Genomic DNA, 25,046 nt, shown 5'->3' on the forward strand with positions numbered 1-25,046 from the left:
GCTCTGGTTACCTTCTTCAGATCTGAGGAAGAGCGCTGTGTAGCTTGAAAGTTTGTTCCTTCCACCAACAGAAGTTGGTCCAATAAAAGATATTACCGTACCTACCTTGTCTTTCTAAGGGACTGGATATTTAATTATTTAACACCGTCTTTCAGAAATACAGAAAATGACACATACACACTACTTTGTAGCTTTTCAAGAAATAGTCTCTTTCATTACCTGAATGTCCTGAATAATGGATTTGAATAGAGGAGACCGCTCAGTCCACATTTTCACCAGTTCCATTGCATTATCAAAATTTTTCACATACTCTCCATACATCTTGAGGAAAGGAGCTAACTTCTGCAGAATATCTCCAATTCTGGGGGTTGCAGCCCTGTAGAGCAAGAGGATTGAGTCTCAACTTCACAGCAAATAAGTAAAAGCCGACAAGGTATTAACTAGTAGACAAAATGAGGGGAAAATATTTAAAAATCTAAATTAATGAATCCTCCAGTTCAATACTACTACACAAAGGATCCCAGTCTGACCATCAATGGAGACCTGCAAAAGTGAAAACAATCTTTGTGCCCTATCTTGATCATGTATAAAGGCCACAAGTAAGGAATAAAGCACTACATAAAATGTTAATTCTTCTTTCATTATTTCCATTTAGTAAATTGCATTTCTCTGGGCAGCAGTTATAAGTGATATAACACTGCACTTCTCAGCTGGAGGTGAAAACTCAGGAGGCCAATCAATGCAGAACTGAGAAGATTCCAGTATTGCTAGAATTTATTGAACAAAATCAGACAGTTTTAAGTTATACTATGATAAATTCCATACTTTGAAAAAATATTAAGTCACTTAGAAGCTTAAAGTGGTAAAGACTATAGTGTTGCTTATGTCCACAGTAAGCAAATAGCTTTAGCAGCTTTCCAAAATTTGAAAAAATCACTTCACACTGACCTTTTCACAAACAGAGTTTGCAACAAGGTTCCAGTAGTTTTATAAGCCTGCCAAACAAGAAATAGATTACAAATGAAATGGGCTACTTATCTATAGCTGCTAGCTCACCAAAGGTGGTCTGATTTCACTTTCCCTCCAGAGAAACTAAATTTTCAAGGCTGTCTCTAATGCCAGACCTGAAGGTGTCCAATTTCTAAAAGCTTGGGCACTAGGCCATATCAGATATGTCCAAAAAAATCTAGCACATTGAGTCCTGGCAAGAATAAAAGTCTCCTATGACTTCAGAACCCCTCCATAAGTAGGGCCCTTCATTTTCAGTTTTTATTTTATTTAATGTTTCGCAGGAATTTGCTGGTGCTTCTTACAGCCACAAAAGAGGTGAAAAATCGGTGGAAAAAACTATTAATTTTTCTGGGTAAATATTGGGGGGGGGGTTGGTGGATGGATGAACAGGAGGAAAAGTATCCAGAAGATTAATGCTTTGATTAATGGAATTCAATGTGGTTTCCTGCCGAACTAAAACAGAACTCAAAACACAACGCCACCTCTGAGTTTAAGAAAACAATACATCTCTAATCCCCAAATAAAACTTTCCATTTGAATAAAGTTTACTATTGTAGACTTAGAACTATTAGCCTATAAATATTTACATTTAATAATTGGGCCACACTATTAGCAGCACATACACTCAACTTCATCCTTTTCTCCTGTTTTAGTTTTTTAAAAACTTGTGAACACTTCTCTTGTGTTCTGAAATTTATTCCGATACAGACTTTCCTTTTCTTCCCATTTTAGTGTGTCAAACCTTTAAACCATTATCTGCTAAAAGCTTGAAATATGTACGTGGTGGGCATGAGATTCATCAGTATTCTTCAGAGCTTGTGTGCACCTGTTTGTTTATTGTTTGTATCTTCTAGACTAATACATAACCTAACTTCAATAAGCAGCTTGGCATATACACACAGACTAACATATTATTGTAATATCTATATCTCATGCAATGTATTATATTTTCCTAATAAAACAAGTTATTTTTTATATACTTGAATATATAAAAGTAGGTGTGAAAATTGGAAAAAAAAATACTTTTTGTAAAACCCAGGATTTTTTGTGTGTGTAATAATCAGTTTAAATGGAAAACACAAGGGTTCATCCATAAGGCACAGCCTGAAGCACTCTAGAAGAACATGCAGTGCAGAGGTGCCTTGGAAAGAAGAATCTTCTGATGAGAGAACGTATAGTGCCATAGGTGAACTGAGGGCTGTAGATAACCAGTCCATTTCAGATTAAAAACAATTCATGCTTTGGCTGGCTCATCAAAACTACTGGAATCTTGTTACCTGTTCCCAAACCATAATGTTATCCTCGATATATGCCGCTGTCTGAAAATGCTTGATTCTAGTGACAATGCTACCCATTTACCCATAGACTCAAAGCCATACCCATTTTTGGTGGGATATGGGCACCCACAGCAGACAGGCAACAGTTCCCATAAGAAGAGTTAGAACTCCAATGAATAGCAAATTCAGAGGCACTTCCGGACACCAGAGATAACATCCTCACGATGTTCCAAGTCAACAGAGCTAATGTAATAAAAACTTTTCATAGTTATGTAAACCCTGGGACACTTCATATTTCTGCATTATGAGACCAATCTTCTATGGGGAACTTATTGCAGTGAGTCAAGTCTATTTGGTCATTTCTCAAACTCCTCTTTTGCTGTCTCCAAGCTGCACAGCACACAAGAGGTACTTAAGTCTGGTTGTGATATCTCAAGTAGGGCTGTCAAGCGATTAAAAAAATTAATCGTGTGATTAATCATGCTATTAAACAATAATAGAATACCATTTATTTAAATATTTTTTAATGTCTTCTATATTTTCAAATATATTGATTTCAATTACAACATGGAATACAAACTGTACACTGCTCATTTTTTATTACAAATATTTGCACTGTAAAAAACAAAAGAAATTGTATTTTTCAATTCACCTAATACAAGTACTGTAGTGAAATCTCTTTAACATGAAAGTTGAACTTACAAAGGGAAAATTATGGAGAAAAAAACCCTGCATCCAAAAATAAAACAATGTAAAACTTTAGTGCCTACAAGTCCACTCAGTCCTACTTAAGCCAATTGCTCAGACAAACAAGTTTGGCTACAATTTGTAGGAGATAATGTTGCCCACTTCTTGTTTACAATGTCACCTGAAAGTTAGCATAGGCGTTCACATGGCATTGTTGTAGCCAGCGTCGCAAGATATTTACGTGCCACATGCACCAAAGATTCATATGCCCCTTCATGCTTCAACCACCATTCCAGAGGATATGCATCTATGCTGATGACAGGTTCTGCTCAACAACAATCCAAAGCAGAGCGGACCATCGCATGTTCACTTTCATCATTTGAGTCAGATGCCACTAGCAGAAGGTTGATTTTCTTTTTTGGTAGTTCAGGTTCTGTAGTTTCTGCATCTGAGTGTTGCTCTTTTAAGACTTCTGAAACCATGCTCCACACCTCGTCCCGCTCAGATTTTGGATGGAACTTCAGATGCTTAAACCTTGGGTCAAATGCTGTAGCTATTTTTAGAAATCTCACATTGGTACCTTCTTTGCATTTTGTCAAATCTGCTGTGAAAGTGTTCTTAAAATGAACATGTGCTGGGTCATCATCTGAGACTGCTATAACATGAAATATATGGCAGAATGTGGGTAAAATGGAACAGGAGACATACTATTCGCCCCCAAGGAGTTCAGTCCCAAACAGGGCCGCCCAGAAGATTCAGGGAGGCCCTGAAGCAATTTCAGGGGCCCTTCCATAAAAAAAAGTTGCAATACTATAATACTATATTCTTGTGGGGGCCCCTGAGGTGCCTGCGGCAAATTGCCCCACTTGCCCCCACCCCCGGGCAGCCCTGGTTAAAATAAACATTTAGCACACCCCCAGTTTTGAGAACACTTCTTTTCAAGTCACCTTTACAAGGTATCACTAGTTCTCAGCATCAGCTAGTGCTAAAAGGCACTAAAGCTCATTAAAAGGGTTGGACAAATATTTTCCATCAAAACTCTTTTTGGATTGAAAACTAGGGGTTTTTAAAAAGCAGAAAAAATCATGGACAATGTCTGCTTTCCTTCAAAATTTGTTGCTTTTTTTTTTAAATTGAAAAGCTGAAATTAGTCTGCCAAAATCTGAACATGGTTTGGGGTTTCAAAAGTGTGTGGCCAAATATCTGCTGCTTGCTGTGTTTGATTGTTTAAAGAAACAATAAAAAAATTCTGCTTAAAAAAATCCAAAACTTTTGAACCACCTCAGCTTGTGACCAAATGCCTGAGCCCATCCAGTCAGAGATTTTTCCAGGTTTTTGATACTCTGCTGGCTTCCTTGACTCACATCTGTCTCCATAACTTTGGGTTCATTTAGGTTAGAACATAAAAATGGCCATACTGGGTCAGACCAAAGGTCCATCCAGCCCAGTATCCTGTCTACCGACAGTGGCCAATGCCAAGTGCCCCAGAGGGAGTGAACCTAACAGGTAATGATCAAGTGATCTCTCTCCTGACATCCATCTCCACCCTCTGACAAACAGAGGCTAGGGACACCATTCCTTACCTATCCTGGCTAATAGCCATTAATGGACTTAACCATCATGAATTTATCTGTTTCCTAGAGACTGGCTCCAGGGGGTCCCTCACAAACTGGAGACGGTTACTGTGGGTTTGTCTTTAGTATAGACTATGTACATACTCCACGAACTGAGCATTTGAGCTTGTTCCAGAATCTGGGATGAGCCTATGTTGTGAAAACTGAAATGCTCAAAATAGCACATGCATGTGAATGTACACAGGCTGCTAAAATTAAATTAACCGAGGGGGTCTCAAACTGGGGGTCGGGACCCCTCAGGGGGGTCATGAGGTTATTACTGGGGGTCACGAGCAGTCAGCCTCCACCTCAAACCCTGCTTTGCCTCCAGCATTTATAATAGTGTTAAATATATAAAAAAAAGTGTTTTTAATTTATAAGGGGGGGTGTCGCACTCAGAGGTTTGCTATTTGAAAGGGGTCACCAGTATAAAAAAGTTTGAGAAACACTGAATTAACCTCCCTGGAGCCTCGGGAATGCAGGGGAGAGGGGGTCTCCCTTGGTAGGGTTGGGAAGGAGGTAGGTGGAGAAGAACAATATCCTACACATGTGATCCCTCCCCCATGGCTCTCTTGGCTCTATCAATGTTACTCTAAAGTGGCTAATTTTAATGAAGCTACCCTCCCCTGACATGAATTTTCCTATGGCACTGAAATTAAATATAGACTATAATTTGGCATTTGAGAAGTGAAAGGGATGGTAGCCCTAAGGGAAAAGCTCTTTGTGTTAAATAGCTGTCTGCAAGCCTCAAACTGCAGAATGAGCTTTAGGGTAGGGAAGGCTATGCCTCCCCAAACAGCCTGGCCCTGCCCACATCAGACCCCCACCCACTTCCTGTCCCCCGACTGCCCCCTCAGAATCCACAACCCATCCTGCTCCTTGTCCCCTGAGTGCCCCCCCTGAAACTCCCCCAACCAGCCCCCAGCCCCTGTCCCCTGACTGCCCCAACCCCTATCCACCCCCCTGCCAAGTCCTGACAGACCCCCGCAACGCCCACGATCCAACCCCCCATTCCCCATCCCCTGACCGCCCCCCCGAACCTCTGCCCCCTCCTTGTCCCCTGACTGTCTCCGGGACTCCCTGCCCCTTATCCAACCCTCCCGGCCCCCTGCCATGCTGCTTATCCCTGCCTCCCCCCTCTCCTGGAGCCTCAGCACGGCGCATCCAAGAGCGGCCCTGGACAGCGCTGCAGAGGCCTGGCTCCACGTGACCTGAATTCCCGCTGGTCGGCCTAGAGCGCACAGCTCCGCCCCCTAGCCACACCACTTTAGCTCAGTCCAGGGCCACTCCTGGACACGGCGCGCTGAGGCCCTGGCAATGGGAGAAGGCGGGGGCGGGGTTGGGGGAGCCTCCGACATTCTCGTGGGGGCCCCTGTGGGGCCCAGGGCAAATTGCCCCACTTGCCACCCTCCCGGGTGGCCCTGGTCCCAAATTTAATTAACACATTTTTATTTTTTTAAACGCACATCATCAGCGTGTAAGCATGTCCTCTGGAATGGTGGCTGAAGCATGAAGGGGCATATGAATGTTTAGCATATCTGGCACATAAATAACTTGCAATGTTAACTACAAAAGTGCCATGCGACTGCCTGTTCACACTTTCAGGTGATGTTGTAAATAAGAGGCAGGCAGCATTATCTCTCGGAAGTGTAAACAAACTTGTTTGTCTTAGCGATTGGCTGAAGAAGTAGGACTGAGAGGACTTGTAGGCTCTAGTGTTTTACATTGTTTTGTTTCTGAGTGCAGTTATGTAACAAAAAAATCTACATTAGTAAGTTACACTTTCACAATAAAGAGATTGCACAACAGTGTTTATATGAGGTGAATTGAAAAATACTATTTCTTTTATCATTTTTACAGTGCAAACATTTGTAATAAAGATATAAAGTGAGCACTTTACACTTTGTATTCTGTGTTGTAATAGAAATCAATATATTTGAAAATGTAGAAAAACATCTAAAATATTTATTAAATATCAATTGGTATTCTATTGTTATAAGTGCGATTAATCACAATTAATTTTTTTGAGTTAATCGTGTGAGTTAATTGTGATTAATCAACAGCCCTAGTCTCAAGATGTCATGACCTGGTGGAACACCATTTACTCATGATTAAATGCCTGCTGTAATATAAACAGGTTCTCACCGCCATTTGTTCAAAACAATCTTAGTTAATCCACCAAACACAACCCAGCAAAGTCTTGTAGAGTTTATAATTCTAGTCTGGTGCCATTTAGGGTACACGTCTTCGCTGTAGAGTTAGCTTAGACTAGCCTCGCCTGGTGCATCCCCAATGCAAAGTCTTACTTGTGCAACAGTATCCCCAGTGGTGCTGCATTAGTCAATGTACTGGGATGGGATTTCTGGTGGATATCCCATGATTCTTAGTATGAATTAACCTGGGCTGTTCCATAATTCATTTGCACAGTGCTCTCTCTCACTTAGCATGGAGCTGCTGTCTGTGTCAATGACATAAGAACACCTTCTCTAAGTAACTTCCAGGTGGAGCTCCTCATTATTAACGCGGACTGTTCTGTACACAAAAGCAAACAGCATTTGGCATCAAGAACTTCTAATGAGATTATCACTAAGGATTTCAGTCTGCAAGCCACAAAGTGATTCTCAGCACACGTTCATGGGCTGTATCTCTGCTCAAATTCTTTGGAAGCACAGCAAAAATGGAGCGAGAAAATGTGGGGTTAAAGTACTAAGCCAGTGTAGATGACTTCAGTGCAGAAGGAAGGAGGTAGACAAGAAATCAGAGCCTAGATAGATTTGTGGGTTAGCACGGGAGGCCTAACAGAACCTGGGCTTGATTAGCCTGCATTCTCACTGCAAAGCAGGCAGGTTGCCAGACCAGGCTGCAATGAAACTCGACCTCAAGCTATACCCTCAGCTGTGCCTGCTAACCTGGATTTAAAACATCCTCAAGCCAAGGTTACAGATTTGTCTATGTACACAGAAAGTACAGCCTGGGCTAACTGCAGTGAAGATATACCCTTGGAGTGCTCATGCATGAGATCAGCTCAGATCAAGCAAAACTTTACATCAGGGGTAGGTAACCTGCAGCACACGTGCCAAAGGCGGCACACGAGCTGATTTTCAGTGGCACTCACGCTGCCTGAGTCCTGGCCACTGGCCCAGGGGGCTCTGCATTTTAATTTAATTTTAATTGAAGCTTCTTAAACATTTAAAAAACCTTATTTACTTTACATATAACAATAGTTTAGTTATATATTATAGCCTTATAGAAAGAGACCTTCTAAAAACATTAAATTGTATTACTGGCACGCAAAACCTGAAATTAGAGTGAATAAATGAAGACTCGGCACACCACTTCTGAAAGGTTGCCAACCCCTGCTTTACATGACGGTTCTGCGGTCTGATCATTGACAGCTTATTTAAAGAGTGGCATAACACATGAAGGCGTTGGATGTGAAAGTTCCACTTTAGATCACTTCAGCCATACCAAAACACAGTAAAGTTAGGAGTATTGCCTATGTTCTGGACTCCCAGATTTAAGATCTAGACTTATCATCCTAACGGCTGAAAACAAAACAAAACAAACAAAAAAAACCCACACAGCTGAGGAGTTACAGTCAGAGAAGACATTATCCAGCAATTTGTATAGAAAGCCAGAGACGATACCACAATTGTATATGGAGTTACCAGATGATATTCACAGAGTTCCTGGCTCTCGTTTATGGAAATGCTAAGGAAAATGTATGGTCTTTTTTTTAAAATGTCAGAGGACATGATGAAAGAGAGCAGATCCCAGAGACGGGTGAAAAACAAGATCTATCAGATTTCTCTTTCAGAAATATTAAACATTTCTCCTAGGCAACATCCTTCCTTCAAATATGTGCACAATATGACCCATGAAAGGCAGTTAAGCAATTTCCAAGGTATCCAAGATACACCAATCACAGATGAAGATTGCATCCAGATAATACAGGATGGTGTGTTGTTCTTAAAATGCAGTTTATGAGTTTAAGACTAATATTAGAAGTTGATTTAGAGAGGCACTTATTACTTTAAAAATAATCTGAGCATTTACATTACTTATGTATGCTGCTTTTACATACTCCAGAAAATGCAATTTAGTATTTGTGACACTCTGTACCTCAAAATAGCACCCTGGAACCCATATATTTACCATTTTGATATGATTATATGTTTCGTACCAATTATGCCTTGTGAGGTATCATTTAAAAAGTCTTGATCTGCTGAACATTGCTATCCCATTGGATTGTATGTACTATCACTGTATGTGAAGTTATGAAGTATTGCTGTATGTTTGGTACTGAACTATGTGGTCAGTGGGGAATGCTCACAGCTAGCTTGACAGTGGCAACAGTGGAGCAACTATCACTGGCCAGACTGGCATTGATGGCCCATTAAGAAGAATCCATTCTCTTAGAGAATCCTTAGAGAGCACATATGCAATGGTGGTGGCCTAACCCTCCCCTCTCTCACAGCAAGATCTTTCTAGCAGCTGGAAGAAAGTAGAAAAAAGAGGGACAGTGACCTCACCACCTGGCCTCTCTCCTCCCCCATCTCAACACCTGGAAGACTGTCTGGAAGACAAAGGCTTTGAACTGGGGAGATTGGTCCCAGCCTGGGAAGGGAATCCAGCCTGTGTATTCAGAACTGTGAGCTGCCTGTAATATCTATTAGGGTGAGAGACTGATTCAAATCTTGCTTAGTCTCTTAAAGACAGAAACACAGTCTAAATTTTATTTTCATTTCTTACGTAACCAATTTTGATCTGTATGCCGGCTACTCGTAATCACCTGAAAAAAATCTTTCTGTAGTGAATAAATCCATTTTATATTTTACCTAAAACAGTGTGTTTTTGGTTAAAGTGCTCAGGAATCTCAGCTCAGATTACTACGGCTGGTGCAGGTCCACTTTCCTTTGACAGAGTGGTGAACTAATTAATGAGCTTGCACTGTCAAAGGGAGTCTTGAACATGTAAGATGGTATATTTCTGGCATGCAAGGCTGGGGTAATTGGCTGGTGCCTCTCTGTATTATTCATGGGTAAGGCTATGAATCTTTCATGGAGATCACAAAAGTCACGGATTCCATGACTTTTCAGGACCTCCGTGACTTCCACAGCTGCAGCCGCTGGGGCAGTCCCGGGGCCAGCTTCACCAGCTGCTGCTCTGGCGGCCCCAGGCAATGGGTTCTGGGCACTGTCCCGGATCAGCAGCAGGGCCCCGGGCCGCTCCCTACCCACTCAAAGGAGCAGCCGTGGCAGCTGCAGGGCCCCAGGCCGCTCCCCCACCCGAAAGAGCAGCAGCGGCAGCAGGGGGGACTCAGGCCGCCTCCCCCCCCGCCCAGAGGAGCGGCAGCGGCCACCAGAGCACCTTCCCCCCAGCAGCAGCAGCAGCTGGAGTGCCCCCCCTCACCTCATTCCTCAGCACCTAAGATTTAGTTAGGGTTATTTTTAGTACAAGTCATGGACAGATCACTGTTTGACCTGTATGTGACTTTTACTAAAAATACCCGTGACTAAATCATAGTCTTATTCATGAGTGGCTCTGGGTGTGGGGCTCCATATGCTGATGGCTAAGCCATCTCAGTGCCTGGAGGGGTTTGCTGTTTGTCACTGGCATAGCCTTGTGAGAGACAGCCCAGGTTGGAGCATTAAGGGGAAAACAGTGGTCCTACAGTTCCAGGTTGTACTCCGGGATCTTGTCACAGTATTTTACTAATATGACACACAGCACAAAGTATAGGAGACAGACTGTACTTTCTCTAAGGCAGAATGTAGTTTATATATACTATAGCTTTTAAAGCATTACTGACGTAAATCATACTTCCCCCTCCCCCCAAATTGAGGAATTTAATATTTGGGTTCACATTTAGCATCAATTTTTTTTATTTGATGAATACAAAAAGATGAATTTCTCATATACACTATTAAATACTTTATTATAATGGAGTAAGGAATGCAAGCTTACTGTTAAGCATTACTTTATTTCATGCTGCTTAGGTGTTATCTAATTATATTTCCTTGCTTTATAGAAAATGTTTAGTTCTCTCTGTGTTGGTGCATGGTAACCACCATTTTATTTTGAACCCTGTGGGAGCTTACCCTGCCTAGACACCTGGTGCTCTGTGCCTCAAATTTACCCTCCTCCTGTGCCCCTGGAGGAATTCATCCCATACAACTGGTGTTTGAAACTAGAATTTTCTCAGGTTTGTTAATAAACCAAGTCTGTTCAACCCCTTGCCCCCAGATCAGGGTTCCCACGTAGCCTTTGTTATCAGTGTTTCCTGCTAACTTTACTCTGGCTCTGCCCAGCTCCCACTGGGCAGTGAGTGATGTCATTCCCACTGTGGTTCTTTCCTAGGCAACAGCTCTTCTGTAATCTGCTGTGCAGACCTGCCCCCCCAACCAGGAGTTCCACAGCCCCTCATCTCCCTTTGAGCAACAGGCCCTGCTTCTTATTTCCTGCCTTGCACATGACACACACAAAACACGCATGCATGCACACCCTATGCTGCAAGCATATCTACATTGCCTGCAGGCAGTTATGACCCTTTCTTGGTAGAAGGATTAATATTTCACCTGCCAATCCAGGGATGAGGCCTGTGCACCCTGTCACAACCCTTAGGGCTCTTCTATCCCAGTTTCCACCTATTCTTCCTCCATTACCTGGACTGGGACAAGCAGTTATTTTAAGATTTTCTTGGATGTTGCAGGAATCAAGAATTCCTTAACTCTTCTAAAAATGCCCCTGATTTTTGACATTTGGAGTACTTTGTAAATGGGTGTCTGGATGTGACGAGAAGCAATAGAACCTAGGGAGGTTAAACAGTAGGAGCTCAGCTCACTGAGATGACATAGGATCAGACCAGTGTATTGCTGGTGAAAACTTTAATTCTTTCTTTTTGCTAACGAGTTGTCACCTTTTCTTGAGGCAGAGAGAAATGTAATTTTTTTTTTTGTGAAGAATTAGGTTGGATTAAATACACTGAGTTTGTGCTGACAACCGCTATGTCTAGTGTTATCACAGCACAGGTACACTTCCAATTATTTGCACTAAAGATGGAAAATAAAAAGCTTATCCACAGTACAAAATCCCTATTACACAACATATACCACCCTGACTTGCTCTTTTAACATGACTTTCCCTTGAAAAAATGCCATGACAACACCATCCTAAAAATAATCAAGAACCAGGTGTTAATTACTAAATGATAAAGTTAAAACATGTAATTATTCTACATTATTATAGAGTAGAAAGCAACAATAAAATCATCAGGTTATTGCACAATAACTATATAAATATTCCTTTGCACCAATTCCTGTATTTCAGGCAACAAAATCACCAGGTAGCATGTCATCTTAAAAGGCTACCGCTCCCATTCAGCTAAAGGTTTCACACGTGAGTAATCCCACTGACATTCACATGCTTAAACTAAGGACATGCTTAATTCCTCCATTAAACAAAACCCTGATGAACAGTAGAGCAGCAGACATTTTTTCCCAGCAGCAGAACTTCCTTGGAACATTTTAATGGTAAAGGTCTTCTATCTCAGCCACATAACAATTTCTATGCTAGCTCAGACCCATTATTAAAAGGCTTAATATCTTTCAAAACAATTCTTACCATTCTTGCATTCTTTTCTCAAGCTCTGGAAGCAAGAATTTACTGTGGAAGGCGTTGATTGATGAAATATTAGAAAAGATTTTATTGACCACCTCAGCTGGAAATGAACCCCGGTTAGCTTCCTCCAATAGTTTGCCATAGAATACCTGAAACAGAGGAGAAGGACTTAAAAGTTAACAGGCCAATGTGCATTTCTGTTATCTTTAAAAGGTACACAGCAGACAAACACCCCTTCCACCACCCCCAAGCATTTCAAGATGGTTACTTTTGTAGCTCAACTGTGGGAGCATCCAAAATTACTCAACTATCATTGTCCCCCTTCACCTCACCTCCTTCAGGTATCAGTGGAACTCCCCGCCTCAGTGTGCCCTCCAGGAGCCAGAGCAGCAGTGAAGCCCTGGGGAGTAAGGCACTTCCAGAATGCACTGGGTGCAAGTGATGTCATCATACTCTACTTTCTTTCAGTTTGGACTACAGACACTATCTGCTGACTGGCCTTTCTTTCTGGCCTCCTTTCCAGTCTTCCATCCTATCTTCTTTTCCTTGCCTCTCCCTCAACACCCCCTTTCCCTTCCTACTTCCATACTCTTGTTAATTCATCCCCTTGATGCTCCCTTGTTGCCCCATACTGTCTCATAAAACACTGAGCTCAGCATGATGTTTTGCAGCCATCACCCTGAGCACTTTGCTTGTACATTGGATCCCCTTGTCCTTTTAGAATATGAGTGCTTTGGAGACAGGGGCTGTGCCTTCATGTGTGTTCTAAGACATCTAGCAGAACAGGGCTCTGATTCTGAATCTGTGCCTTTTGGTACTACAGCAGAATTAAAAAAACCCACCACCTACAGAATCATAGAAACATAGGCATGGAAGGGCTTATAAACATCTCGTAAGTATTATTTTAACCAAATTTAGGGAAATAAGCTGAGCCGCCACCATTCTCCTTTCTTTTCATGATGCTGGTGGTTATAGGTGCTACCTGTAAACTTCAGAATTTTGCCTGATATTTTAGAAAAACGTGAATGCAGAAATGCATCTAAAATTGGGATAGTGAAAATACTTCTACAATGCCAGTCAAAAGAGACTAAAAGCAAACTCGAATATCTTACTGTGATTTCTTGTGTCCCTAAAACAATGCTCTTATTTGCAAGAAAGGTCTATTTTCAACACAATGTGTTCCTGTAAGACAGCTATGTAAATCATTTCCCTTATATTCACGAGAACCAAAACGGATATGCCTAAGCAGTCTGACAGCTACTAGCTGTTTAATGTAGCAATTAGGACTTTTAAGACCTGATCTTGATTTACAAGCCCATGCACTAGACCAGGAAAATATCAACATGAAATAAAGATGAAGAACAAGGTTAGTTGACAAAGCAATGCATGATCAGAGATATTTAGGTATAGTCAGGGCCGGTGCAAGGATATTTTGCGCCCTAGGCGAAATTTCCACCTTGCGCCCCCTCCCCCCAGAGCATCACTTACTATAAGCTTTCAAAAATGAATACTGAATAATGTGGCATTGTTCATTAGAATTAATACACATTCAGCTTGAAAGTTTATTAATTTCATTGTTTAGTCTACATATTTAATGAAAATAAATGAATAACCTGACAGGGTGTGGGACTGGCTGGCTTTGGGCATGGGGGTGTGGCAGGGGTTGGCTGGAGACAGCGGAGTGTGGGGCTGGCTGGCTTCAGGCAGGGGGTGCGGCAGGGGCTAGCTGGAGACAGGGGTATAGGGCTGGCTGGAGGCAGGGTGGCTGGTACCAGGGCCGTCCTTAGATATTCTGGGGCCCTATGCAGCCCCCCTGCGGGGGTGGGTGTGTGCTGCCTCAGGCCTCTGGGGAGGGAAGCGGGGGGGCCCCAGGCTTCTGGGGGGGAGCAGGCCTCAAGGGGGCAGGGCTCACTTGGGAGGCAGGGGGAAACCACTCCCCAGCAGTGAGTCTGGGGCCAGGTCTCTGCACTCCCCCCCACTGGTGAGTGCAGGCCGGGCCCTGCTGCAGAGCTCAGGGAAGTGGGGGCGGGGCGGGGGCCCTGGGGAAGAGCCAGAGCAACAGGGAGCAGTGCAGCACCCCCGGCGGCCAGAGGAGGAATGACATCACTTCCCGGCCTGCCGGCTGGAGCTGATCAAAACCACAGTGCCCCCTAGCACAGCGTCAGGAAGAGGGCTACATGTTTAGCCGGTGCCGGGTGAGTATCCCAGACATTTTGGGCACCGCTTTTTGGCGCCCTAGGCGGCCGCCTAGTTTGCCTAGTGGTTGCCACCGGCCCTGGGTATAGTGGGTATATATGAGAAAGTAGGCAGGCTCAAAGAAAGATTTAGAGAACTACAGATTGACATTTAATGACTAATACAGTTTGAAGCTGTGAAAAGTGCAAGCGCTCAATTCTTCCATCACAGAATATGCATAACTCCCATTCACTTTAATAGGAATCAGGCAGACCACGTGATGGAAGAATAGAGCAGAGAAGGTTTAAGATGGGATGCTTCTCTTCTAGGTCACTGTTTGAAAGCTGGCTAACAGTAGACACCAAAGTTCTACCAGAGACACTGTTCAGTGGCTTAGTGTGCAGGTGATTACATCAAACACATACCACTATACACTGACTTCCTTGTTGGCAGTTTCAGCAAAAGTCAAGAAATGAATGAGCAGAGAGGTGAAATTAGCCTCTCCTCCTTGTAGGCTGTCCCACTGGTATGGAAGCTTGCACTTCTATTGCTCACACTGTGGTCTAAGTAAACACAAGAATTCAGTTTCTATGTCCATCAGGGACCAGTATGTTTTGCAAACATTAACATTATTTAAAAACAAAAAAAAATGAAGTCGTTGTTGCAAATGACTGCTTAGTTGAGAGAATTAGCAGAAGGCAAAAACCCACAATCCCTTAATGTGGTTTTTACAAACAGATAAAGCTCACATGAACTGCAGTATATGTAAGTAAAAGAATGAAGCACTTCTTAAAGCAAAATTCACCTGGTCTAGGAGGTCAAGTCGGCTGACGTAGGCTCTTTCTGTATGCAAAAGCTCATCGGCAATTTTGTGACGTTTCTGCTCATCTGTCTCCTGAAAAAAACATAAGATTCTTTTTCTGAATAGTTCAGGGTAATTCAATTCACGTTCTACATTTAATTAGTAACTTTTTTTTTCCAAACACAAACTAATTCAAAATGACAAAGTTCCCAAAGGATTTAGCAGGAAGTAAAAATCAGGAGCAGCGCAGAACAAACATGTAACAGTTTTCCTGTTTGTGCAGATGGCTTTGTATTATTACTAGGTATTTGCCAAACCCTTCCATACTCCCCACCCCCAGGTTCCTACCCAGTTGAACAACTAGTGTCCTGATAATTATCATTAACATTTCAGAGCTGTACGAATTAACTCCTATTTTTTGCCAGATGAATTCAACCCTTTTGTTTTTTTTGTTTCCAATATAGTTTAAACTGCCTGTTCTTAGCATGACTTTGTTACTTAATCAAAATTATTGCACAAACATTTTATGTAGACAATCAGTCTATGGATTCCAGATGAAACGTTAGCTGCAGTAAGAGTATTCACTAGGGCTGTGCAGGAAATGGATTTTCTGTTTCGTGGGAAATTCCACAATTCTGAATTCCCCTCCATACTGAAATTCCAAAAAATAATATTCCAGATGGATAGAAACATTTTGTTCCAATTTCAATTTTTTAAAAATATATTAAAAACCAGAAAAAAATTACAATGGAGTCATTCTGAAACAGAAAAATTGAAATGCTCCATTACAAAAAGCTTGAAACAGAACATTTAAACCTCAGGGGGAAAGAAATGACATCAACATTTCCACACAACATTTTGATTTTGATGAAATGGCATTCTCCAACGGAAAAACGTTCCATAGTAAAATTTTGGAACAGCTCTACTATTCACTTGTGTGGCTGTTCACCTTATTCACATGGAGTGAAATCCCAGCCCAATGAAGTCAATGGGAGTTTTGTTATTGGCTTCCCTGGGGCGGGGATTTCATTCAAGGTATTGTTTCCACTACCTGGCTGTAAGAGTAAATCTTTTATTAAGAAGAGAGTATGAATAAGTAATTTGTGGTGCAACTCTTCCAGCAAATACATTTTCATGACTAAAACACACACATGCTGCAGACATCTTTGCAAACGTTTGCAGAACACTGAAGTACATTGTTTTTATTCGATAGTCCGTTAGCGGCTCAATTTTTGTAGTATTCACCCAAGCTTTGATGCTATTACCATCCTTGTAAATGTTAGTATCTGCAAGCAACTGAAACACACTTTGGTCCTAAGCTTCAGGGCTGCCACCAATCATATTGCTGCATGCCAAAACTTCTCCCTTCAGACTTAAGTAACTGCTTCGACAAGATAGTCTCCATTGAATCTGCTTACCCATATAATGGCCACTGTATTACTGAAGCTTATAAAATAGCACTCCTGTGGTCTACATGCACTCAGAAGCATTGCAGAGACCAGAAAAGCTTAAACTACAGGATGCTGTAGGTTAGAATCAGGGATGAAAGCAACTTAAATGACTTACCGGTACGCCAGAGTCCTGAGCAGGGGCATGGGAGCCCCAGGGCCTTTAAATCACCCCAGAGCTAACAGGTGCAGAGGCGGCTGGGAGCCCTGGGGCTCACGGGCGAATTAAAGGGCCCGGGGGGTTCTGGCTGCTGCGGAGCTCCGGGCCCTTTAAATCACCATGGGAGCCTGGCTGCCAGAGCTCTGGCGGCACTTTAAAGGGCGCAGGGCTACCCGCAGTGGCTGAAGCCCTGGGCCCTTTAAATCACCGCCGCAGAAGCCGGTCCAGTCCGGCACGGCATACTGGCTCTTGCTGGTACGTCGTACCGTACCGTACCATACCAGTTTACTTTCACCTCTGGTTAGTATGATAATTTACAGATAAAGTCTTACATTTGGACTTTAGAGGCTACAAAGATTCTTGGTTTTTTTGTAAAAATTATTTGGCCAAAAAAACAAAAAAACAAAAACAAACAAACAAAAAAAACCCCCAGCAGTTTCCTCAAGTGTGCGTGAAGAACCATTTCACTACATATTTTCAGGGGACTATTTTAGTCCCCATTATTTGCATATTTGTATGTATTACAGAACCTAGTTAAAGGAAAAAGCAAGCAGCTAAACAACAGACTTGTTCAAATAATGTAACTGCGATATTGCCAAGCAGCATTAAACGCATCATGAGTTAGGGTCCTCAAATGTGGGAGATTAAAAAAAAATCCTATCATTTTTAAGCCAAATACATTTTAAAAAAAGTTTGCCATCTGCTTTTTGCCCCTTTTAAGGGGAAGCTTCCCACAACCAAAGGGTGAGAGGATTTCAGGTCCAAAATTTAACCTGGAACATACACAAACGAGTCCTTGTGGCACCTTAGAGACTAACAAATTTATCTCGGCATAAGCTTTCGTGGGCTAAAACCCATTTAATCAGATTCATGGAGTGAAAAATACAATAAGCAAAATGTATATTATAGCACATGAAAAGATGAGCTCTGCCTTACCAAATGGGGGGTCAGTGCTAACGAGGCCAATTCAGTTAAGGTGGAAGTGGCCTATCCTCAACAGCTGACAACAACTTGTTGTTTTTGCTGATGTAGACTAACATGGCTACTACTCTGAAACCTATCACCACACAAACGTGTGTATGAATTTCCACTCTGGGCCATCTCTTAAACCCCAGGGGTGGAGAAGCTGCCATTCTATCCTCTTTGGTCCTCTGCTGGATCACTACCCTGGTCTCCCCATGTCCCATTTCCTTCAATATCCCACTGACTTCCGTCTCCTGCCCCCATATTTTCCCCTTTATATTTTCCCCACAGTTACCTTCTCTTCCTCTGCAGCCTTATTAGTCTCTTCCTGAACCTTTTCATTTTCCCATCTTGTTTAGTCTTCTTCTACCTCTTACGTTCCTCTGACTCACCTTAGCCTCCCTCTTGCACCCCACATTCTCCTCTCCAGTCTCTTTTCTGGACCCTGTGGTAAATGGACACCCAATTTCCCCCTCCCCTCATCTTCTCCTGCTCCCACATTACCCCCTCTCCATTAAATATGCTCCTGAATCCTATGCCTCCTCTGTCTCCTGCTGCACCTTTCTTCTCTGTGCCCCTGTCAGGGCTGGTCTACACAGGGAAATTTACCATCCTAATTATATCATTTGCTTTTATGTTGCTTTGGAAATGGTATAAGATAAACTAGACAAAGGTGCTCTTATTCCAGAATGGGAGTGTCCATATGGGGAGTTATACTGCTGTAACTATAACAGTATAATTTACCAGAATCATATTAGTAAATTTGCTCACATAGACAAGCACTCAAACTCAACCACGCCTTCTCCTAGTCTCTCACTCTATACCCCGATTCAGCTATTCTCAGCCTTCTGCTGCCACTGCCATCCTCATGCATGTCCTCACTCTCCTCTGCTCCCCAAATTCTCATTCTCCTCCTCATGGTGTCCTGACTAGTCCCCCAACCACAAAACTCTAAACAAGGCATATTTTGTAAAAAAACAAAAAAAGAACATAAAACCCAACATTTTCTGACTATGATCAGTATTGTGGCAAACTACTAATGATTTATAATTAGATTTCTTTTAGTTGTATACAAACAACTTACAATTTTATACAACAAAAATGGAACATACAAATAAGAATAGTAAAATATATAATGTACTGAGCCACAGCATGCCTTCTTGGTTAAGCAAAACTATCTACTGACCTCAGTAAAGAGGACTGCTTAAAAAAACCAAAAAAAACCTGATGGCTTGATATAGCTCCAGGAAATCATCTATTACATGAAATATCACAAAGGAACATAAGAAAAAGAAGTATTCTCTATTATACACAAAATATTAATATTAAATGAAAACTATAAGATTCCAAAATGTTGATTAACAAGGTGTTGGGGGAAGGAGGGTGCGGGCTCTGGGAAGGCGTTTGGGTGTGAGAGAGGACTCTGGGCTGGTGCAGGAGAGGGTTTTGGGTGCAGGGTCCTGGCAGTGCTTACCATGGCTCCTGGGAAGCAGCCACCAGGTCCTTGCAGCCCCTAGAGGCAAGGGCGGTCAGGCAAGCTCCACGTACTGCCCTCGCGCCCACAGGCGCCACCCCCGCAGCTCCCATTGGTTGCTGTTCCCAGCCAATATGAAACTGCAGAGCTGGTCCTCGGGGCAGGGGCAGCACACGGAGCCTTCTTGGCCGCCCATGCGTAGAGGGGCTGCAGGGACCTGGCAGCGCTTCTGAGAGCCACACTGAGCTAGGGCAGGCAGGGAGCCTGCCTTAGCCCTGTGCCCCTGCTGCACCACCAACTGGACTTTTAATGACCTGGTTGGTGGTGGCAACTGGAGCCACCAGGGTGGGTCCCTTTTTGACTGGGAGTTCCGGTCAAAAACTGGATGCCTGGCAACTCTATGCTGCTATGAGTTACCTATTCCAACCAGTAATTTGGAATAGATAACTTTTGTGTTCAGTCTTTCAACAGCCGTTTTTTTCAAAATATTTAACCACTGTGACAGATCCAAACCAGTGGGGTACAGGAGTCTGGTAGAGGGCAAATATACTGGTCACTGGATGAGTAGCTTTCTCTTCCCTGAATGACCAGAACAGGGGCTGCACTAGAGTAATCAGGAACCTGCCAGAACCAATTAAGGCAGACAGGCTGATTAGAACACCTGCAGCCAATCAAGACAGGCTAATCAGGGAACCTGGGTTTAAAAAGGAGCTCACTCCAATCAGGCAAGGGGGAGCCAGAAGAGAGGAAGTGCGTGTGAGGAGCTGGGAGCAAGAGGCGCAAGGAGCTGAGAGTGAGAGTGAGAGGGTGTGCTGCTGGAGGACTGAGGAGTACAAGCGTTATCAGACACCAAGAGGAAGGTCCTGTGGTGAGGATAAAGGAGGTGTTTGGAGGAGGCCATGGGGAAGTAGCCCAGGGAGTTGTAGCTGTCATGCAGCTGTTACAGGAGGCACTATAGACAGCTGCAATCCACAGGGCCCTGGGCTGGAACCCGGAGTAGAGGGTGGGCCCGGGTTCCCCGTAAACCTCCCAACTCCTGATCAGACACAGGAGGAGTTGACCCAGACTGTGGGGAAGATCACTGAGGTGAGCAAATCTGCCAATAAGCGCAGGACCCACCAAGGTAGAGGAGAAACTTTGTCACACCACCCAGACCAGAACACCTTTCCTGTTTCACCCAACTCAACTGGCAAAATCCATGCATCAGACAGGATTGCAAATAACTAATCAGTTTACAGATGATGCCTAAAATTATGCATTCTATGTGGTCTGGGTACACACTTCTTACTACAAAATTATTAGTGTTACTCCCCCTCAGAATCATTTTACGGTGATACAAAACAAAAAAACAAATAGTTTACATTTAAGTTATTGCCTGAACTGAGACATTAAGCCATAGTGAGAAAAAGTCTGCAGAGATTAAAAAACATACTACACTTCCATACTTAAAATATTAGCAGTATGTAGACATTTTTCATAATCCTGCAATAGATTTACACATCCTGTGAATTTACATCAAACTTTTTCTATGAACTACATCTCAATTTATTTGAGGCAGTTTCTACTGAAATTTGCAGATCGAAGTAAACTAATATCAATCCCTTACCAACAAAGCTTTTCCAATTCTGACAGCAAACATGAAGAGGGTATGGGAGTATAGAATATGATTCTTTCCTTTCCCGACTGAGTCCTTGCCTCAGAGAATTTACAATCTAATACAACAACTGACATACGAAGGGTGGAGAGAAAAATACAAAGTATGTATAATTTTTATACATCACCACTACTGCCAAACTCTCATTCAAAAATCGTTAGTTGGAACCCAAAAATAACGAGTGGCCTAAAAGCAATGAGATTTAAAAATATAATTCATTTGACGTTCCTTTTTATTTGACTTCTGTTTGAGCATTTAAGTCACATGGACTCTACATTTTCAAGCTTTTCTCTGCGATCAAGTGGGCTAGAAATTTAATTTAAATGAAGACTGAAGGTCTCATGCAATCTCTTGGTTCCAGCAGCTGGGGCTTTAAAGCAAACACCACATATTATGAGTCTTGCGATAAAATCATTACAGCTGGCAACATCATATCATCTTATTTACTAAGTACGTATCTCTCTTCAGCTTCCCTTCAAGCTGCCAAATATTACACAAATAAATGTATTGTATATCTACCCACCTCCAAGAAAGGGTATACAGATTTCATTACCCCTGAAGGTAGGACAGCACTAGTTAAGACACTGCTGTCACCCGGATACACAATGCTAAAGGGATGAAATTTCGAGTATTCTTCCCTAGGGAAATGCAGCAATGTTCACACTCTGACTTCTGCCCCTTCAGGGAAGACAAAGCCTGGGGCATAGAGATAAAGGAGAGCTGTTTTCTCTCCCTCACAAGTGTGGCAAAAGGCGTGTCCTTTTCGGGCAGAAAGTTCATCTTACAAGAAACTCTCCCTCCCTCTTCACAGACCAAAAGCATCACATCACACCTGCAGTGTGCATGAACTCTGGGATACTTAAGTGTGCCTACAATATTGCAGCCTGCAGCACTGCCACTAAAAGCACGTCAAACAAATGTTTTGTTTACTGAAAATACACAATTGATTTTCATCTCTCTAGAACACAATCGTTTATATTCTGATTTTCCACTACATTCAAAATGTGTAGTCAGACTTCTTTTGGAGGGGTGTCTTCAGTTAGTTCTAATGGAACACTTCTCCCAGAGTGTTCTCTCATACAGCTGTGGCATTCTTGTACAATTCAGTCTTCAGGTAAAAAACAACAACAAAAAAAGCCACACACATCCTATTACAGAAGGTATTGCTGTAGCAAGACTGGCAATTTTCTTAAGATCTTCTCTTTAAACGCCTTTTGTCATGTGTTATTTGCAGTTCTTGATTTTTTCTTACATCCCGTAAAGTGTTTAAAACTCAACAAGTTCCATACAGGATTATTTTTGCAGCAACAACAGAACAACCCTTTGCCAAGTCTAGTCACAATTTTGTCTGGACCCCTTTACAACCTGTAATTCCATAATGCCTCAGTCAGATCTACCTGCTATAGAACTGAGAAAAGGAACAGGGAAGAGCATTCAGAATTAGCTCTCAATTATGAGCTCTGGCTTCACATTACTCCCCAGCCTCAAACTCACCCCCATCCTTGAAGCAATGGATCAAATCTACTTATTTTCTTAAGATACATAAATTCAGAAAGCAAGGATATTTCCTTCTCCTTCTCTTTTCTTGAGTTTTAGGACTGTGTTTCAAAGCATTAAATTGGTGGTCAAGGAATATAGCTGGTAGTTTACATAGTGGTTCTCTAGCTTTTAATACCGCAGCTCCATTGCCCCATCTTAAAACTTGGTGATTTGACACACCCAATATATATATATATATATATATTTTGGGTATTTGACACTAGATTCCAGGAGGACACAAGAGCGTGAACAGTTCTGTGATTTTAAATGTCTACAGTTTAATTATATGCACTGGTCTAATCTGGGTTTTTAAAACTATAATTTAATTATATGGATTTTTGGCATGTTCAGACACAGTAAGATTTTAGTGAGAAGAGTGGGCCCATTACAAACTGCATATTTGTGTAATATTTGGTTGAATATCTGCTAGTTTCCAAGTGTAAACAATTTCTATGGTTAGTTTTCACAGAAATCACTGCTTAAAACTCAGCCTTAAAGTAATAACTGGGAGCAAATGGAACCAGTATTTTCATAGCTTTATCACTGACTTCTTTGTACTCTCTAACAGAAATCCAGAATTCCTGGTTTGTTGGATTTGAAAACTTGGTCTTCAGAGTGAGTTTACTTGAAAATTCTAAGATTTTTTTTTTGAGATGAAATATCTAAGGTTGGAATGGAGTCAACTGTTACCAATATCAGATTTCGACTCCAACTGGTATTTGGAGATTCATGTCCAACTCCAGGAAAGTATTCATCAAAATGGAAATATAATCCAGAAAAAAATGAGTTAATATTTGGTCTCAATAGAATTTTGATCACTTTCCCTCTTCTAAAAAAATTAAAAAACTCTGATAACATCTCTAAATCTGGAAACACCTCAGTAACTCTTTCCTATGCGGCATCTCCAAAGACAAATCTTTTTTTATAAATCCCCTGATTTTCTCTCTTTCATATCTAGTATATCTGTATTCCTAGTTTGAAGTGTCAGGTTCTTTGCATTCAATTTGCCAAATATGTCCATCAGGTAAATCAGTCAAATGCGGCCAAGCAGCCCCCCTTACAAACGTAATCTGCAAGGTCTGTTTTCCCAAGGGGGAAATTCTCATTTTATCAATCAATTTAAAGATGTGTTGTAACACTTTCCCACATGACAACCACCTGACTTTACTGTGAAGGGACTGTAGTCAGAACCCATCTCAGCACATTATACTAAAAAAAACGTGTTCACTGCCCAGGATTTTATTATATTATTTTAACAACAATGTTGAGGGCTTCATGTATTTCAGGGTGCAACTTCTTTGATGCCAAAGCTAGGCGATGAATCATCCAGTTTCCACATTGCTGCTGTTGCCACTTGCTTTACCCATGGCTGAAACCCCAATAGTCTCTCCAGTTATAGCTGCTGCCCCATCCATGCTCAGCCCCGTCACACATAGCCCAGTTAAGACCTTCATCCATCATGAGTATTTCCTCACTGATTCTTCAGGTCGGGATTTCTTTGCAAAATAAAAAGTCCTTCATCTATTGTACTTGCTTTCATAAATCTCAGATAACACAGAAGTTGAGCCACGTTAGCTACGTCTGTGGTTGATCAAGCTACAGTGCAAATACTGACTCTTCTTAAATTTGTTCTATCAACTGATCCTGGATCTTTTCTGCAAGGTCATCAATGCACCAATGGAAGGTGTTATTTGATAAAGAAATGGTTTTTCAGTGTCATGGCTGCTTGTTTCCCAAATCAGAATTCTACATGTCTATTATTTCTGGAAGGAGACGGGTTCTGCAAATGGTGTGTGCTTGTTTGCTTTTTGTAATCTGCATGGACACATAAGATGCCTCTGAGGATTTGCCCTCTTTAGACATAACTTTTTGGGCGGGGAGGAAAGGTGGGGGGGGGGAAGGATGCTTTAATTCTTCTAGTTTCTGAAGGAAAAATCATGGCTTTTGTTCACGAATTCCAGGTGCTGGTTTCTAAATGCTCTTGGCGTCATACTTTCAGTTACTAACATTTGAAAATAAATGACACACTGTAGCTGCGGATGTTCTGCAGTAATACTGCGACATGAATATCCAGATCTAATGTAATATCATTGTGTTATCTACTTTTCTTCCTCTTCTGTTTAACTTTATTAAAATCACCTTCTTTGGTCAAAGATATGCTACATGTAGGCTTAGCACTTGGCAAAAATCATTCCATTATCAAGATAAGACACACCTGTCTCTACCTCAGTCTCCTTGCCCTATCTGCTGGCACTGGTGCTGCTGCCGCCAGTACTGGGAACCTCTCAATATGTTTATACTTCACGCAGCAGCCCCCCAGTCCGAGTAGACACACTTGGCTGGTGATAGAGTTGCCAATTTTGGTTGGATGTATTCCTGGAGGTTTCATCACATGATATAATCTTTAACTGAAAACTAATCTTTAATTCCTGGAGACTCCAGGATAGTCCTGGAGGGTTGGCAATCCTAGCTAGCAGGGCTCACACTACTGTTCTAAAAACAGCTGTGTAAACTTTGTGGCTCAGGCTGGGAGGTTCACTGCTATTGGCAGTGATTCGGGCTTTGAAGCACAGAGAGGAGGATGGGCTCCAGGGGCTGGAGCTCCAGCCCAAGCCACAACTGT

The 25,046-nt window shown here is 42.1% G+C and overlaps 1 protein-coding gene across 3 annotated transcripts in view; it reads right to left on the reverse strand.

Annotated features, from left to right (window-relative positions):
- FGD4 (FYVE, RhoGEF and PH domain containing 4) overlaps positions 1–25,046 on the reverse strand; it is a 205,445-nt gene that overhangs the window by 24,124 nt on the left and 156,275 nt on the right. For all 3 annotated transcript variants that reach the window (XM_044990282.1, XM_044990291.1, XM_044990301.1), the window contains 3 exons: positions 15,189–15,278; positions 12,212–12,357; positions 220–376 (listed from right to left, as the gene is read on the reverse strand). In XM_044990282.1, the coding sequence (XP_044846217.1) occupies positions 220–376; positions 12,212–12,357; positions 15,189–15,278 (393 nt within the window). The remainder of the gene's footprint in view (positions 1–219; positions 377–12,211; positions 12,358–15,188; positions 15,279–25,046) is intronic.

This window comes from Mauremys mutica, chromosome 1, assembly GCF_020497125.1.
Source record: "Mauremys mutica isolate MM-2020 ecotype Southern chromosome 1, ASM2049712v1, whole genome shotgun sequence".
Lineage (NCBI taxonomy): Eukaryota > Metazoa > Chordata > Testudines > Geoemydidae > Mauremys > Mauremys mutica.